The following is a 19,704-nucleotide window of genomic DNA, read 5'->3' on the forward strand; positions in this document are numbered from 1 at the left end:
TCAGAGCCGCTCGCTATTTGCGGTCGTTCGTTCTAAAACAAGGGGTGGCTATTCAAATGAACTGTTCGCTAATTGCGGTCTGTTCATGCCTCTAAGTCTGAACGAGCGAGCAAAACTTGCGGTTGTAATTTTGTAAAATACGCCCCCTGGCCGCTCGCATCCTACGTCATGTCCGCTATTTATTACATTAATCGAGCACATTGAACAGCGTATGTACTGCTCGCTATTCTTGTGGCTGTTTTTTTCAACCGCTATTTTGCGAGCAGTTCGGAGTAAAAAAAAACCAAGTGACGTGGTCAATGACGCTGCTGTATTAATTATGCACTCCCTTAAAACACCCGTTTTGACCTTTAAGCACGCCTGCGATCTAATTCCACCCCCCCGTTTTCAAGCACCTTCCCCTGTTACCACCCACATACGCCTCCTTCTGTCACTCAAAATAGCAGGCATTCGCTATATAGCGAACAAACGATTTTCGGCCGCACTGACTGGTTCGCGCATGCGTATTAAAATCCGTATGCATGCGCAGATGTGCGAACATCGGTCAGAACGAACGAGCGGCCGCTTACGAGCGGCTCTGAATCAGGCCCATAGATAGGAGATAGATAGATAGATAATGTTCTTGATAAAGATCTCAAGACTAAAATATTGAATTCTTATAGCCCATTATACATTGGAGTACTGGTTGCTTTGGAGGACACCTGGGCATGTATTAACCCATCATCTGCGGCGTGTCGGCTTAACTTGTGTACATGTTATATTTCATATATATAGTAATATCATACTGCAGCCTGTTAGCCTTGTGTAGGTCACACCATGGTAACACTAGAACAGTAGTCGCACACAAAATGGCTGTTACTGAATGCAGATCTGGTTTACTACAAAAGCAACAGGCAGACCACAAAATATTAATTCCCCCTGCTGTGAATTAGATAAATTGTACACATTAGGTCTACACAAACACACATACTGTAGGTGTTAGAATTGTGCAAGATTTGTTTTCAAGGCAAGTTAAGAGAATGTAAATTGATGTGAAAATAAAAATGATTGTACGAATGAGACCTAATTCGGCCCTGTGCAAGGGGTGAAGTTTTTGCCAAAAGTGAGCATTTCTGGATGGATGGGGGCAGGCTTATATTGTCTCAATTTGATATGTTTAAACGTTGGGAGGAATCTATAGATGACCATAAATCATGTAGCATTTAGGAACCAGTAAGACAATTATAAGAGCACGCTGGACCTACTACATTGTTCTTCTCTTCACACAGTGGATGGAGCCAAATTGATGGGATGATTCAATAATAAGGAAGCCATCCATTAATATACTAGGGATATACTCGGAAATAGTAGAGTATCAAACCTTAAAACCGCCTCCATTACAGTAATTTCCAGATTCATGTCATTGCATGTTTTTCATTTATATCCCTTACTGTGCAGTTCAATAGAATATGTCGCTACTTTACAAATAAAGAACGGTGATAATAGCAGCGATTGTGCAATTTATTTCTTTTCTTTTTTTACAGAAGCGAATAGTCTTAAAAAAAAATTAATAAAAAGCAAAAAGACAATTCTTGAGGTTGAACTGCAAAGTCTATATCTCTATTTTATTTCCTTCTAAAATCCAAGGGAGGGCTGAAAGTTGCTTATTTTATTTACCGTTTCTTCCTTCGAAATTAATTGCATTACTGTAGGAAAATTGACACATTTCAGGTCTTTGTTAAAACTCCCATATGCCTTTTTCAGAAAGATCCCTACAAAGCTTTTATAATTTGCTTTCAAAGCTTTCCCCAGGAGAAGATGAGATTGGCAGCCAGATCCAACTAAATCTGTAAACTGTAATAAAAAGCTTCAAATCATTTTCAACTTTTAACAGATGTCAGGTTTTCTAAGTAAATTATGCCACTCGCAGGCTCGTTCAGGCTCTGTGTGCTTAGTTGATTAAAGTGAACATGCAAATAAACAGCATGCATCAACACAAATTCAATTCCGTCTTAATATCAGCATTTTGCAAATAGCACCGGAAGGTTATTTTTAGGCTTGCAACATCAAGCATTGATATATTGTATTAAACGGACGGCGCGGCTTGTGCAGCGCAGCAGACAGCTCAGATGGTGTGTTCCCAGGCCTCCATGTGTGTGATGGCTAAGAGGTACGGAAACTGTCCAACGTTAAAATACAAATTTATCAAAGAACACTGACAACGGTACATCTGAGAGCTCACTGGCAAGGTATTGAGATATGCCAGCATGCAGCTAATCGATGTGCCAAGGCTTTCCACTGCCTTTAACTTTTTTTTTTTTTTTTTACACAAAAAGATTTTTTACTAGTATTATATTTTTTTTTTTTTTAAGAGAAAAAAATAAATAAAAAAGACTACACATAATTTATTTTTAAAGAAATTAATATGAAGAGGTTGTAAATGTAGTGCGTCATTCTATAAAACTCCTTTATGCCAGGCACTTTCCGCATAGTCTTGTAAACTAGTCCTATTCAGAAGGCCAGCAATCAGGGACCGCCCAACATTACATATAACCTTGCTCAGTGTTTTGGTGGTCCTATGGGCCTTCCACAGGCAATGTTGAAGTTTTTTGTAGTCTAGGGATTTTTTTTTCTATTGTGCGCATATGAATATCTTTAAAAACTCGTATGGTTACACAGAATGTATGCACAAAGGCGCTGTTGTGATCCAGATGCACTGTATCAGAAATGTCTTGAAAAAGTGATGGGTGTTATTAGGAGGTGGCTTAGCGCATGCACGGAGCTGGTCAGTCTTAGGAGCGTGGTATGGGAGCGTCACAAGTGTGTCAGAAAAAATGGTTGCTTGCACACAGATGCTCAACCGCAGACATAGGAAGCCATACACGGACGGAGAAACTGCACCTGCCATAAGACTGGTGCAAGCTTTGATGGTGCGACCAATAGCGCAGTACATCTGAAGGCGCAACAATTGTTATTTTAGCGCTTAGGGTCCTTGCACATTCAGACGCATGAATTTACGCCAGAAAAGAACTCTGCAGCGCCAGACGGGCAACCGCCATTAAACACAGACACAAAAGCGTCTCCTTCCACCTCTGAAGCAGGTCCTATCTAAACCGGCTTGGATTGAAAAAGGCAAATAATCATTTATTGCTGCATGTTAAAACATAAAATCATGTATAAGACAATAAATATTCATGAAGAAATATATGAAAATAAACCATTAAAAAATAAATTATACCATATAAAGTTTCAAACAATTAAATAAAAAATATACAAAGTTCCTGTGCTGTGTCCTGTTAAAAGAATCCTAATCCAAATGCCAATCAATAATAGATAAATATAGTCATTGGCCTCAAATATCATGCTATAGAGGAAGTTGTGGGCTCTCCACAACGAAACGCGTCTAGCACCCTACAGATATCCACTTTTATCAACTTTGGAGCCTCATTGTGGACTTCCGGACCTGTACTATTCATCGAACTCCAGCAGCTCCACTCCGACTTCATACCATCTGCGGACATCACTGCCTAAATGTTAGGATGTGACTGTGCTTTTCGAGGCTGGTAATTATAATTATTCTCAGAGCTGGACATTAACCTGGATTCTACTATTTGAGGCCAATGACTATATTTATCTATTATTGATTGCCATTTGGATTAGGATTCTTTTAACAGGACACAACACAGAAACTTTTGTATATTTTTTTTATTTTATTGTTTGGAACTTTATTTGGTATAATTTTTTTTTTTATGGTTTCTTTTCATATATTTCTTCATGAATATTTATTGTCTTATACATGATTTTATGTTTTAATATGCAGCAATAAATGATTATTTGCCTTTTGGAATATCATGGCCCATAATATGAGATGCTGCAGAAAGATTCAGAAGAAACAATCACCTCTGTCTCTTGCCATCAGAAGATCACACTAGGTAAATTACCGCGGCTAATTTGCTCGCTCGGGGCTATCCAAATAGCCCTGTAGTTGGCATGACGACGGCACTTATCGGGTTTTTTTTTTTTCGGGACCCGAAAAATAATCCACGTTAAGTGCCGGTTTTTCGCCAGAAAAAGGCGAGAACACATAGGGCCGCGAGCTTATCGCAGCTCCTATGTGTTAACAGACGAACTATCCTATTAATTCGCCCGAATTTATAGGATAGGGATGAAAAAAATATTGGCGAAAATCGGGGATTAACGGCGAAAAATCCCCGTTTTTCGCCGATCACGGGGATCAATTAGCGCCCGAACAGTGTTCGGGGCTAATTGGATATGGCTCTTAGAGTACACCAGGACTGTCATTTCCTGAATCCTTACTGGAATGGATGTAAATATCAACGGTTGACAGATGGGTTTCCAGTTGAGTTGCAAACACTTCCCTAATAACCTTTGCTAGAAAAGTTTAATATGGATTAGTAGTTGGTTCTGCAGGATCTAAATGAGTTTTTCTTTAAAAAAAAAAAAAACAAGGTCTAACAATTGCTTCCTAGTGGGTTATGAAATATGCCTGCCTGCTGAGAGAATTGCAAATACCGGGCCTATTATGTCAAAACAGCCCTATTAAAAGCTTGGTTGAGCAGGGTCTAGATCACTTTGTGCAACCTTCGGGTAACTTCAACATTGATTTCTCCTTCCTGGTGTTTAAAGCTAGTCCAAGAAGCCAGATCGCTTACATTCGCAGGCTGGCGCCTAGGCAGTCATTTGACAGCAAGGTTGGGATTCCAATCCTAATTGAGTATATTTTAGCTGCAAAGAACTTTGCAGGACAAAGCCAAGGGGAGAGGGTTACACCAGGCTGCAGACATGTTGGTTTGCAAAGCTTCTCCACTGTAGAGAAAAGCTGACCTGGCTCGTTGTTTGCTGCAGTGATCTCACTTGACAGATACTCTGTTTTCTTACTGGTGATTGTGAATAGTAATTCTTCGATATGCAGGACTAGTTTAAGGTTATCCTCTACCATTTCCGTCTAGCCATGTCTCTGTAATACCGGTTAGAACTGATGATTCAGTTAGGTCAGCAATTGTAGCAGTCCTGTTTCTTATATCACATTCATTTCAGATATTATGGATTAGTTATTTTGCATAGAATGTATTGTTTAAATTATCATTTTAAAGAGAAAAAAAAACAAACAAACAAAAAAAAAAACAGATATCGCTTTTCATTAATACAATAAAATTGAAATGATAAATTCTTACTTCCAAACAAAATTTCCAACTTATTCTATGTAGTAAAATGGAAACTCTACTGAGGATATATGTTTGTTGGCTATTTACCCATTTACTGTATTGTACAATGTTGCGGTTACCTATCCTTTATAGCCATTTGTGTCAGACAAATGGTTATAAAGAAATAGACAAGTGCGATAACAGACATATTAACAAACAATGGAGGAATATCCGACAAAATCCATTGGGATAGGATGGCTTTTGGATGTGATCATTAATAATAATTGAAGTTCTCTGTAGTCAGCTTATGATTAATTGCCTGTGTATGAGTTCCAGATTGCCCAATCATCAGTCAAGGTAAATGGTATGTAAAACAGACGTTCTATAGCTATGTGCATGCTTCCAAAATGTGTTTTCTAGGACACATCCAGGGAGAATAAAGTTGCCCTGCATTGGGGGTCTGGCACTGACTAAATCATGCTATATGGATAAGATATGGGCAGGCTGGGTGGAGAATTGTAATATTTACTTCATTCTGTAAACTAAAAGTTTATCCATTTTTATGTGTGCTTGGAAAGTGTTTTTGTAATGAATGAAAAATGCCTTCCATATTGCCATGCCTATCCAGTGCTAAGGATAGGACAGTGCTACACACCATCCAAACAAAGTGCTTTGTCCACAGAGTTTAAAACATGTAATACAATATTATGTAACATCATGCTTCTATATATAAATACACAGTATTAATATGTATATAGATACGTACACACCAATCACAGCGGCACTCTCAGACTCATAATACACGGTCACAACGACCTTGAAATAGCGTTAAACAGTTTTGGTTTATTAAAACCTTCGTCAGGTATATATATATGAGAGAGAGAGAGAGAGAGGCGCATTGGTGTCACTCTTTGGTGTTCAATATTACTTCATCAGTAACAAAAGTACCTACACCTTGGAACTTACATATCTTCAGATAGTGTAAATACACTGAAACGTTGATTTAAATAACTGTGCATTGTGCAGTTTGTTATGAACGGTGTCTCGCACCCTTTGTCTATGTGAGGGCACCTGTCACATTATTTCATGAAGTTTCTAGACTGCTGAACCTGCGGACCAAGATAGATTGGATAGACAGATGTGTGTGTTGATATATTAAAGTAAGGATGGGGAACCTCAGGCCCGTGGGCCGTATAAGGCTCACGGAACCATTTGGTCTGTCCCTCTGAGCTTTTTTCTGCTAGCTTCATCTGGCTAGCAGGGTGCCTAGAATGGCCCCCTGCAGCTAGAATCTATGCAGCAGTGCAGCCCGGGGCGTCCTTAGGATGTTCACACCGCTGCCCTTACAGCCCCTCGGAGCATCCCCTCAGGATGCTCTGGGCATTGCTGTAATCACCGGCAATTGTGGCCTGGCCCCATGTGATGTCACACGGAGGGGGCATGGCATGCACCGGACCCGCAAATAAAGTTATATATATCAAAATGGACCCCGGCAGAAAAAAGGTTCCCCACCACTGTATTAAGAGTATTTGGTTTATAGCCGATTTGGAATGAGAGGTCTGAGTGTATTTGGTTCAAGAAAAATAATATAAAAATAGAGGGTTGGGACGAGGCTAAAATGGTGTCATTTATATGTCCTAGTTAAGTGACCAAGAAATCCGGGGGAAAGATTTATCCGCATCTAGATTCACTATTATATTATTGTATCTGTATGTAAATGAGTATGTTTAAAGCTGCTATTACATAACACATATTATAGACAGAGTGAGCTGTAAGTATTATGTACATTTCCGCACTGCACATGCATAGAAAAATGCTGAGTGGCCGGCACATGGGCGCAACAAGCAGTTGTGCAGAAACAAGGTGTCCTCACGTAGGCAAAGACCAGTAGCTGTGGGGCATGCTGGAACGCAGCTGGAGGGAATGCTGGAACGCAGCTGGAGGGCATGCTGGAACGCAGCTGGAGGGCATGCTGGAACGCAGCTGGAGGGCATGCTGGAACGCAGCTGGAGGGCATGCTGGAACGCAGCTGGAGGGCATGCTGGAACGCAGCTGGAGGGCATGCTGGAACGCAGCTGGAGGGCATGCTGGAACGCAGCTGGAGGGCATGCTGGAACGCAGCTGGAGGGCATGCTGGAACGCAGCTGGAGGGCATGCTGGAACGCAGCTGGAGGGCATGCTGGAACGCAGCTGGAGGGAATGCTGGAACGCAGCTGGAGGGCATGCTGGAACGCAGCTGGAGGGCATGCTGGAACGCAGCTGGAGGGCATGCTGGAACGCAGCTGGAGGGCATGCTGGAACGCAGCTGGAGGGAATGCTGGAACGCAGCTGGAGGGAATGCTGGAACGCAGCTGGAGGGAATGCTGGAACGCAGCTGGAGGGAATGCTGGAACGCAGCTGGAGGGAATGCTGGAACGCAGCTGGAGGGAATGCTGGAATGCAGCTGGAGGGAATGCTGGAACGCAGCTGGAGGGAATGCTGGAACGCAGCTGGAGGGAATGCTGGAACGCAGCTGGAGGGATGCATGTGGCATACCCCTGGTCTATACGATTGCACTGAGGTTTTGTGTGGTTTGAGTAATCCTATGATTCTAGCTAGGTTAAAGTCTTTTGGTGCTGAACTACTGCTAATATTATTATAAATTGCTACTAGATGGGCAGTAACAAGAACACATCGTTTTTATTGTATTATATTATATGACCTGCATAGGGTTCTTGAGGAAGAAATCCTGCTCTAACCAGCTCACAGAATAAATATCTCATTCTTACGTGCTGGTGGCTCGTAAGAAACATTGACATCTTCAAATAGAATGGCAATTGTATTAAATAGCCTTGTGACAGAAAACTCGGAGAGCCTGAGGGTACAGCTCATCCACTGTAATAAGACAAACACCTAGACATCAGATTGAGGAAGTCATCTCTCGTCTATAGTATTTTGTGCCAAAAAAAAGCAAAAGAAAAAGTAGCTTAACAGAGTGATCAGTACAGCCACACAATGCGCAGTGGACAGCAGTCTTCAGAGCTGACAATGGCATTTACACACAGAAAAAAAAAAGGACAGAATAGAGTCTTCACACTTCAGGCTGAACTTGTCTTCTTGCTCAGCTCATTAAAGTTGACTGCTCACCAATTATGCTAGCAGTCCTACTGCTCGAGTACCTAGCCTAGATATGACACTGGCTCCATTTATCTGGGACAATGTTATCTCAGTTATTCATTTTCCCGACATCTGCAATCAGCTTTACATAAAGACTGCACCAGGCAGTGGCGTACATAAAGACTGCACCAGGCAGTGGCGTATGCCTGGAAAGCCAGCTCGGCTACTGATCAATGTCTGTTAAGCTCATAATAACAGTTACAGCCTACACCATACAAGACTGGAGATTTCAAAAGGGAACAGGAGGTGCAGAACTTAACCTAAATGGTTTCTCCACAAAAACAAACAAATAAGGCTAATGTACTGTCCCATCTTACATAGCAATATTCCTGGGCGGACAAGCCTGCGGTCCGTCTGCAGCCCAAGCACCTCTATTCCTGTCAACAGGGGTATAAACTGCTGTATGTAACATCTACTGTATATACATGATGAGCTCAGATTCAAGGGTTATAGGCTTTGAGTTCCAATAGCATCTCTTCAGTATCTCTACGATAAACGTTGTTATATAAGGTATAACACAGTCAATTATAAAGGATATTTCAAGTCACCTCTGAGAGTGTTGAAATGATTTGGATAACTGAGATAATCATCAATTAACGAATTTAACATTTACAACGTTTAGGCAAAAACGTTATTAATCCAACCAGAGAGAGGAATAGGGATGAGTTAGGGTTGTGGATATATATATTATATAGATATATATATATATATATAGATATAGATATATATATATATATATATATACATATACATACATACACACACACACACACATATACACTAAATATTTATTTACTAGATTTTGAAAAAAACGGATGCAGTGGATAAGGAATCAATATAAAATGATTCCGTTATTTGATACCTCTACCCCCAGGCTAGCATTAATTTTGTAATTTCCTAGTATAAGCAATGGCAGGTCCAGCTCCTATAATGAGCAATGGCAGGTCCAGCTCCTAGTATAAGCAATGGCAGGTCCAGCTCCTAGTATAAGCACTGGCAGGTCCAGCTCCTAGTATAAGCAATGGCAGGTCCAGCTCCTAGTATAAGCAATGGCAGGTCCAGCTCCTAGTATAAGCAATGGCAAGTGCAGCTCCTATAATGAGCAATGGTAGATCCAGCTCCTAGTATGAGCAATGGCAGGTCCAGCTCCTAGTATAAGCAATGGCAAGTGCAGCTCCTATAATGAGCAATGGCAGGTGCAGCTCCTAGTATAAGCAATGGCAGGTGAAGCTCCTAGTATAAGCAATGGCAGGTCCAGCTCCTAGTATAAGCAATGGCAGGTCCAGCTCCTAGTATAAGCAATGGCAGGTCCAGCTCCTAGTATAAGCAATGGCAGGTCCAGCTCCTAGTATAAGCAATGGCAGGTCCAGCTCCTAGTATAAGCAATGGCAGGTCCAGCTCCTAGTATGAGCAATGGCAGGTCCAGCTCCTAGTATGAGCAATGGCAGGTCCAGCTCCTAGTATGAGCAATGGCAGGTCCAGCTCCTAGTATAAGCAATTGCAGGTCCAGCTCCAATAATGAGCAATGGCAGATCCAGCTCCTAGTATAAGCAATGGCAGGTGCAGCTCCTAGTATAAGCAATGGCAGATCCAGCTCCTAGTATAAGCAATGGCAGGTGCAGCTCCTAGTATAAGCAATGGCAGGTCCAGCTCCTATAATGAGCAATGGCAGGTCCAGCTCCTAGTATAAGCAATGGTAGGTCCAGCTCCTATAATGAGCAATGGCAGGTCCAAGCTCCTAGTATAAGCAATGGCAGGTCCAGCTCCTAGTATGAGCAATGGCAGGTCCAGCTCCTAGTATGAGCAATGGCAGGTCCAGCTCCAATAATGAGCAATGGCACATCCAGCTCCTAGTATAAGCAATGGCAGGTCCAGCTCCTAGTATAAGCAATGGCAGGTCCAGCTCCTAGTATAAGCAATGCAGGGCCAGGTTCTATTATAAGCAATGGCAGGTCCAGTTCCAATAATGAGCAATGGCACATCCAGCTCCTAGTATAAGCAATGGCAGGTCCAGCTCCTAGTATAAGCAATGGCAGGTCCAGTTCCAATAATGAGCAATGGCACATCCAGCTCCTAGTATAAGCAATGGCAGGTCCAGCTCCTAGTATAAGCAATGGCAGGTCCAGCTCCTAGTATAAGCAATGGCAGGTCTAGCTCCTAGTATAAGCAATGGCAGGTCCAGCTCCTAGTATGAGCAATGGCAGGTCCAGCTCCTAGTATAAGCAATGGCAGGTCCAGCTCCTAGTATAAGCAATGGCAGGTGCAGCTCCTAGTATAAGCAATGGCAGGTCCAGCTCCTAGTATAAGCAATGGCAGGTCCAGCTTCTATTATAAGCAATGGCAGGTCCAGTTCCAATAATGAGCAATGGCACATCCAGCTCCTAGGAAAAGCAATGGCAGGTCCAGCTCCTAGTATAAGCAATTGCAGGTCCAGTTCCAATAATGAGCAATGGCAGGTCCAGCTCCTAGTATAAGCAATGGCAGGTCCAGCTCCTAGTATAAGCAATGGCAGGTCCAGCTCCTAGTATAAGCAATGGCAGGTCCAGCTCCTAGTATAAGCAATGGCAGGTCCAGCTCCTTGTATAAGCAATGGCAGGTCCAGCTCCTAGTATAAGCAATGGCAGGTCCAGCTCCTAGTATAAGCAATGGCAGGTCCAGCTCCTAGTATAAGCGATGGCAGGTCCAGCTCCTAGTATAAGCAATGGCAGGTCCAGCTCCTATAATGAGCAATGGCAGGTCCAGCTCCTAGTATAAGCAATGGCAGGTCCAGCTCCTATAATGAGCAATGGCAGGTCCATCTCCTAGTATAAGTTGTCAAAACATACTTGCTATAAGCTATTGTAAATATCTGCACATTCTATGCAAAGTCCTGGCAGGAATGTACAATAATTGACACCTTTGTGTATATTTTCTGTCATCTTCGCCTATAAGGTTTGTTGTGAAACCAACCACCATTGCCATTCATTTCACCAGACCTAGCTATACATAACAGCCACACAACTGTTTGATATATGTTATGAATGTCCGTAACCCACAAGATGACTGCACCACTGTACAGGCTGCAGCCACTGGAGCTACAACACCTGTCAAACGTTTCTGAAACAAATAAAAGGAAGATTGACCTCGGTCTCCTATTATATATTGAATAGGTGAGGCCATGTATCTCTCTCACCTCATAGCAGGTGTCCACACTGAGACAAGTGTACACGTTCTGCTGCATCTCCAGCACATCCTGCAGAAGACCCCTCCAGTGACTCTCACTGACCGGAGGTTGTCTAGGGGAAAAATGACAAACATAAAACATACCATGAACAAGACTGTACAAAACGCATGATATACACATGTAATAATAAATTGTGCTGCCTGAGTGTCACCTCACTCATTAAAAATCTCTCACTGTTTACATTTCCTCCTCTCACCCCCGATTAAATCAAAAATCTTACCCACGTACGCATCATCTCCTGCCTCAACTACTGTAACCTCCTCACTGAACTCCTACTAATTCTCCTTTTCCCATTTCAGTCTATGGTATACTGAATTATACTGCTCGTCTCATCTTCCTCTCTAGTCACACTGTGGTAGCCCCCCTACCCCTTCAACCTCCTTCCCTGGCTCCCTATTACCATCAGTTCAAACGCCTCAATCTCACATACAGAGCACTCAGTTGCCTATTTAATGAAGCCAAAAATGTAGTCAATGTTCCTAAAAAGGTATCTGGGGGTATGATAAATTGCCCCAATGAGGAAGGTAAGTAATTGGGGCTTTTTCGGCAATATTAATAAATCAGCCTCTCAATTGCTCTGCCCCCTCCTACACCTCCAACCTCACTATTGTCCGCATTCCCTCTCACCCCTTCCACCGATCGCTGCCACACCTGCACCCTGGTTACTGCCCGTCATCCGCGCCTCCAAGATTTCTCCCACTCCCTCACGAAGTCAAACTTTCTGCCAGTTGTTTATTGCTCTGTGTTGTTCCTAGGATATGTCAACTTACAGTACGTTATGATAGATCAGGTTACACTATTACTATATATATATACCCTGAACAATGCTGCAAACACAATGCGACACATTATAAATAGAAAATGATAATACTAACAAAATACCTTTATTACAGGTAACTCAGAAAATATCAGATGTACAATACAAATTCTACAGATATATTTCTCGATTTTATGTGTTCTTCCAATTATAAAGGAAAACATTAAAATATATATTCTTGAATAACGAGCAAAGTATTTCTTTTAGATGTGTATACCATGGCTGATGCAGTGATTGTGCTGAGCGAAAACATTTGTGGGTCCCAGGGACCCTTCACTTTAAAAAATATGGGCTCCTACTCCACTGTTTCTGGGTCCCATCACATATTATGGGGGTGGGTGAGAGCAGGCAGTAGTTGGCACAGTGTTGGGGTCAGGTGGTTTCTACTGCTGCCTGCAGCTGCCCAGGGCCCCCTGACCTCCTTACTAAACCCAGCAGTTGCCTGATTGCCTAAGATCCCCAATGGTATTGTGTGGGCATTCGAGGTCTGAAACACCAATGGAAGCCAGGGACTTGCCTAGACCTGCAGCGGCTGGCCGGGCGCTTCGGGACCCGCGGCTCTTGGGAGGAAGGGAGAGCAGGGGCTGCTGGCCCCTACCTCTCCACTGATATTGGACGGCAGGGACATTCTCAGGTGGCTTCATACGGAGCTTTGTGGGATCAGGGCTCTCTGCTGTGTTGTCTCCCAGGATGGCGACCATCATGGGTAGTCCACTGTACAAATAGGGCGAAGCGCTGACAGGCAGTGAGAGAGGGAGGAAGACGCTGCAGGCAGCGATTATCTGGAGAGACCGCAGACGGTGATTGACAAGGGCGGATCATAGCGTGTCCTGTGGGACCGGCTCATCTTCTAATAGTGTGCCTATGCTGCCATTTTGGGGTAAAATATGCGCAACAGCCCGTATTTGCAAACACTGCATATGTAATAAGTCACACGTGTTCATGCACTGATTTGTACCCAAGTAATAATGTTAGTAAGGAATCAACACACTATGGAGTAGCTGTACTAAGCCTTGGAGAGAGATACAGTGGAGAGAGATAAAGAACCAACCAATAAGCTTTTAACTATCGGTTTTCAAACACAGTCTGTAACATGACAGTTTGTGGCTAATTGGTTGGTACGTTATCGCTCCCCAATGCTTAGTACATCTTGCCCTATATATGTAAGAGCTCTATTGTCTCAGGGCTCACACACCAAAATGTATGAATAACTGGTTTACTGCGCCTTTAATCTGTTTCTGTAGTTTAGGTCATGAACTCTGACAGCACCATGTGAATGTAATTCAGTCACTTTGGTTCCCCACACGAACTTACAAGCAGCGCAGCCTCGTAAAGTCTATTCTGAATTGTCATAAATTCTGTATTATACTGACAGGATACCATAGTATAGAGGAAAAATGTGATATTAAAATAAATATATATAAAAAAAAACGACATATACACACACACACACACACACACAATATATATACATTAAAAAGGATCTGAGGGCGCTAGAAAGGTGCAAATATATAAATGTAGACACGGTTTCTTAACCGCACAATTAGTTCCTTGTTGTGGTGAACATGTCTTTAATTACTTCTGGTTCCTGTGACCAATGAGGGTGGATTCTTCTTGTATCAGTTTTAGGGATACCCCATCAATGGGTTAAATGAAACCTCCTGGAATTAGACCCTCTCACCAAAATTACCCGAAACATGGCCGAAAGGCCTCATTTTAGTAAAATACCAATTTATTTTTGTAAAAATAGTTTTTAAAAACTTTAAATTTGCTTACATCCAATAAAATGGCGACCAATACCCAACGCTTATGTGGTGCAGATGTAACTTCACCACCATCACTCCAAAGGGATTGAGCTCTATGGTTGAAAACCTCACTGGTGGCGGATGGATTTTGACACCAAAACAGACCCTACACATTTCGTCCCCAGCATGGAACTTCATCAGGGGTACAATCAAAATTGGACAAATTACTCCACTGATTTGCACAGAGAACAATGGAGCTCATTCAGAGCCGATCGCTGCTGGCGGCCGCTCACTCTGAATGTGGGCGTGTCTATATATTTTTTCATCTCCGCAAAGCTGCCCGGCAATATGCAGGGGCAGATATCCCGAAGGAGAACAGGATAAAGATGTCGGCATATCGAACAGCTAGAATCCCGACCGTCCGGACGGGTAAGTAACTGCTTTATGGTCTGGGGATGTTTTGGAGGTGGTGCGGTTGGTTACCTTGTAAAAATCGAAGGAATCATGGACCCCAAATGTTACATCTTGGTGCGCCATGCCATCCCTTCCGGCACCCACCTTATTGGTTGTGGTTCCACGCTACAGCAAGATAATACACAAAACGTACTTCCAGTCTTTGCAAAATGTATGTTCAGTTAAAACAATGACAATAGGTGCTGAAGAACATGAAGTCCTGAACAGTGATCACAAATATGCGCTATAGCTCGTATTTTACCTGGAATTGAGGACTGGGGACTCACTTTTCTAGAATGGGCGAGTCCTTGGGGACACGTTCTGCTGTAACCAATCCCTGGCTCCTCATTAAGGGATTGAAGAGCCTCGCCCGGCTGCAGGCTATAAAAATCGGAGGGTGGAGTCAGGCCAGCCAGCGGCACTACAAATGCGCCTCGGTGCCCGGACTGTAGACGGCGTCAAGTAAGTGGGTGCCAAGGGTGACTGTTTGGTGCTCAGTGTCAGCTCGACGCACATCCTAGCAAAGCGGCTGCACAAAGAGCATCACCACATAGTGGGCGCTGTACGGCCGCCGCTGGTACCCGCACTCGGGGCATCCATCAGGGTGGGACATGCGTAAGGGGCCTGAGTGGAAGTTCAGCTGGTGTCTGAACCAGGGGAGAAGGAGCTACTTGACGGCAGCCAGGCGGCTGTCCATACTCGCCAGCATTGAGTGACGTGTGACAGGTAGCCCCCCATGTGTGCGCCCGCCAACCCATGTGTGCTTCTGCCTGCCCCTTCTGTCCCTCTACCCCCTCCCCTCCCCTTATACGCCTAAGCCCACCCAGCCTTTGTGAGCATCTGCCTGTTTCCCCCCATCTGTGTGATTGGGGAGCTCTACTTGTTTAATTTCTATTGGACCCCACAATTGCTGTCTGCACCCACCGTGCTGCATCATTGTAGCCTGGCAGCGCTGGACTTTTCCAGGTGGCTCAGGCGCAGTCCGAACCCAGAGACGATGATGCATCGACATGACGTCATGTAGCTGCATGCCTCCTCCCGCCACAGTGATGCAGCGACACAGCAGGACAGGCTGCAGTACAATGAATTTGAATCAATGTGTGTTTTTTCTTCCTGTGCGGGCCAATGTTTGTTTGTTTGCTTTTTTTTAACCAACAGTATCGATGTGTGTGTTTTTCTTCATGTAGGGGCCAATGTTTGTTTTTTCCTATCAGGGCCAATGTTTTTGGTGGGTTTTTTTCCCTGTCAGGGGCAATTGTGTTTTATTTTTTCCTGTGGGAGCCAAATTACCTTTTTTATTTTTATCATCCTATCGGGCCAATGAGTGTGTTTTTCTTCATGTGGGGGCCAATGTGTTTGTTTTTCTTCATGTGGGGGCCAATGTGTTTGTTTGTTTTTCCTATTAGGGTTAATGTCATCTGCTACACGCTTCATGGGCTGTAACTGCGAAGTTGTTAGATTTACAGAAAACCGTCATTTAGATGGGACCCAGAAAAGGTCAGATAGGACCCCAATTTACTTGCAGTGAGGGATCCCAGGGACCCACAATTTTTTTGGGCTCTGCACGATCACTGCTGAATGTAATCCTACTGAACTCCTTTGGGATTATATGGTCATGTGTGTCAGACATGTGCAAGTAACAAACCTAAATCACCTGCTGTGATTGGCGCTAAGGGTAGATACTGTGGTGAGAGAAAAATTTATAGAAATCAAAACTCAACTTACAGTATTTGCAAACAATGTGTATGAGTACAAGACATGCTTATTTGGCAAATTAAATATATATATTCATCACAAACTATAATATAGTATATGTAACTGCAAACTACATATAACAATGTAATTACAAACATTATCAGACTCCATCCACGTCACTGAGCCATGCCCTGCGTTTTCATGAACATCTTTCACAGTGACCCCAATGAGTTTAGGATCGGTGCACCTAAGCAGCGTCATTCGGCGTACTGTGTACTGTCATGGTGCGCTGAGCACAGATGTGTCATTCTGTGACCTGGGACATAGTATCCACAACTAATAAATCCTTGACACGCAGCGTACAACCCCGATCATTCACATTTAATTGAGGTCATCCGGAACCATGCTAATCAAACAGGTTGTGTCTTTTTCTCTCTTTTGTGTTATGTCCTTATCAATAAATGAGCAACAGATTTGTACATAAACAAGAAGATAAGAAGGAAGCTTTCAAAAGACATTGGAGCCCTGCTGTGGTCATCCCTCCCCTCATTCATCCTTGTCATTTATATCTATAATGTGGTCAGCAAGTGTCTAAAACTGCCCCAAATCCCTCACTACTACCTCCAGCTGCTATTTATGCCCCTAAATTATGTACAGTATCTAATCTTAACATACAGGTCACCCTAATCCCCCCCATTCAGCCTCACATTTTATACACTCATTATGCTAATTGTTGCAACATCTTGTGCTGTTTAATTTTATACTGTTTATATATCTACAATATTATCTAATTTTCAGAAAGCAAAAAAAACAAAAACAAAACACAAATGCAAGGATATACAAAAAGAAATGAATGAATAAAAAGCACTGCAATAACACAATAACAAAGGCACGGGATGATAGCATGGTTATTAGGCGGGAAGCCGGGGGTCGCAATGCCGACCGCTTGCTTCCCGACTGCTTAATCCCAGCAAGGTACAAATGACAGGCGTCGAAATTCTGACGCGTGTCATTAGACCTACGCAGGGAGCCCGACACCCGGCTTACTGGTCGAAGGTAAGGGTTAGGCTAGGCTAGGGGAAGGGAGGGTTAGGCACACCTGGGGGGGAGGTTAGGGTTAGGCAACCCCCAGCGCTGCATGCCTGCATAATTCTAATGCTGGAAGCAAGAGCACCCCTATTCTAAGCATGACCTGCTATTGACCCCTAAGGAGATTCCGGATGATCCCAGGACCGGTTACCTAGGGGTCCCAGTGCTTTTTCACTGGGTATGTGTTCCTGACTTCCTGTGTCCATATTTTTTATTTACTACACTGGAAAATCTCCACCTCATCACCTGGTGGTGTTTACTTATGTGCAGTTGCATTTGCACTTTGTGGTATTATTGTGTTCACCTACGAGTCACTTTTACTTTTTATCTCCATTTATGTGATTATTTTGTGTACTTGTTTTATCATTAAATTGCATCATATTTATTGCCATTTGTGAGCTATTTATTCCACTGTACCTATTTATCAAATTTTGTATTTTATTATCACTCAGCGCTTTGGTGGAGTTTGTTCATTTCTATTTACCCCCCCAGGAGGGTTAGGTTCAGGCAGCGGGGAAGGGGGGGTTAGGTTTAGGCACTTAGAGGGGGATTAGGGTTAAGCACCTCGGGGGGAGGTTAGGGTTAGAATTAGGTTAGTTTATACTTACCTTAAGGACGATCGGGATTTCCTCCTCTGTCGGGCTGTCGTGATTACAACCGCTGGCCATGCGGTTCATACTGGTTCGTAGTCAGCATCCTGGCAGACGGGATGCTGACGGTCTAAATTCCGGTGCCGGCATCCCGAAGGTAAGTATTGAGGTTTAGAGTTAGGCACTAAGGGGGTAGGATTAAGTTTAGGGTGTGGTGAGGGGGAGGGGGAGGTTAGGCATAAGGAAGGGGAGGGAACTTACCTCTCAGTGCCGGTATTGTGACTGTCGGTATTCTGACAGACGGAATCCCGACAGCCGGGATCCTATACCCAACCCTGTTTCCTACCCAGCATCAGCGGTGCTGTTCATTCCTCATATTATTAATTGTAAACTTGTAGATGAGGTATACACTCATGCGGCATTTCCCGTGTATAGCCACTGATTTTGTGTCTTTTATCGGCTTTCAGTAGGAAAATATATATATATTTTTTTTAAATGACAAACACCATGTATACAATTAGCAATCAATAGCTCTTCAACAAGAGGTTTCTCAGAGGTGAAATCACCATTGTCTAAGGATTCATTATCGACTCGCCAACATTTCTACAATGCCTGTTTAAAAGCAAAATAACCTCCCATGTACAATCCCTGTAATGCTCCCCGTATCAGAGACAACATGCCTGCAATGTTTTTGTTTTTTTTCCCCAGCTAGAAATGAAATAATGGCTGGAAAGGAACAGGTAATTACAACACCCAATCAATAGACTAATCTACAAGAATGATATCTCCTAAACGAGAAGTGGAGCTTCCAAGGCTGGAGAAAGACAAATGGTATTGTATGCCTTTAATCACAAAAGCACAAGCTGAATAATAAATAATGAATCGGATCCGGGATGAGCCACAAAAGGCGGCATGTACTATATTGCTAGGTTAGTTATAGTGTGTTCTGATGGCGGCGGGTAAAATAACACTCTCTTTATGTGAGTATAAGATACACAAAAGGTCATTTTGTTTATCTTTTTCTTTCTGATTTTTCAGGTTACAGTGGATTTATAGCTGTAAAAGAGAAGTTACTGTATAATGTGAAAGGATTTAATCAGTAGAGGCAAATCCTATCATTTTATGCTATACTCCTGCCCACCACAGGCCATTGTAAAGAACAGGCTTCTCCTATATTTGGAGGTGGCATCTATATAGTGCCAGGAATAACCTATCACACATCCACTAACTCACATATCTCCTCTTAAAGGGATGTAGTTATTAACCTGGCTGTCGGGAAGCCGGCGTCGGAATCCGGGCACTAGTCAGAATCTCAGCATCGGCATCCGGGCAGAAAGTATTGGGGTTAGGGAATAGGGGGAGGGAATGGGTTAGACACTAGGGGGGGAGGGAATGGGTTAGACACTAGGAGGGGAGGGAATGGGTTAGACACTAGGGGGGGAGGGAATGGGTTAGACACTAGGGGGGGAGGTTAGGCTTAGGCTGTGGGGAGGGAGAGTTAGGGGAAGGAGAATATACTTACTTCCTTCTATCGGGATTGTGACTCTGTCGGGATGCCGGCATTGGGATTCTGACCGATTGTATCCCGAGCGCCGGCATCCTGAACCCAGGCCCGGCGACAAGGGTGGACTACGGGGCCCGGTACGGGTGTCCCCTAGGTCCAAAGGGGCCCCGAGGACCGGAGAGGCTCAAAACGGGGCTAAGGATGGCGGTTTCTGTTCCAGCAAGCGGGCTGCAGCCCTGGGACCCATAGCGACCGCCCATCCCCGAGTCCCCTGTAGTCTGGCCCGGG

General features: G+C 43.5%; 1 protein-coding gene across 4 annotated transcripts in view; it reads right to left on the reverse strand.

Moving 5' to 3' along the window:
* Positions 1-19,704, reverse strand: part of NBAS (NBAS subunit of NRZ tethering complex) — an 890,452-nt gene that overhangs the window by 588,000 nt on the left and 282,748 nt on the right. For all 4 annotated transcript variants that reach the window (XM_088451840.1, XM_088451839.1, XM_088451841.1 and 1 more), the window contains exon 29: positions 11,473-11,575. In XM_088451840.1, coding sequence (XP_088307966.1) covers positions 11,473-11,575 — 103 coding nt within the window. The remainder of the gene's footprint in view (positions 1-11,472; positions 11,576-19,704) is intronic.

The sequence above is a fragment of the Taudactylus pleione genome, unplaced genomic scaffold, assembly GCF_031769625.1.
Source record: "Taudactylus pleione unplaced genomic scaffold, aTauple2 ptg000030l, whole genome shotgun sequence".
In the NCBI taxonomy this organism is placed as follows: domain Eukaryota; kingdom Metazoa; phylum Chordata; class Amphibia; order Anura; family Myobatrachidae; genus Taudactylus; species Taudactylus pleione.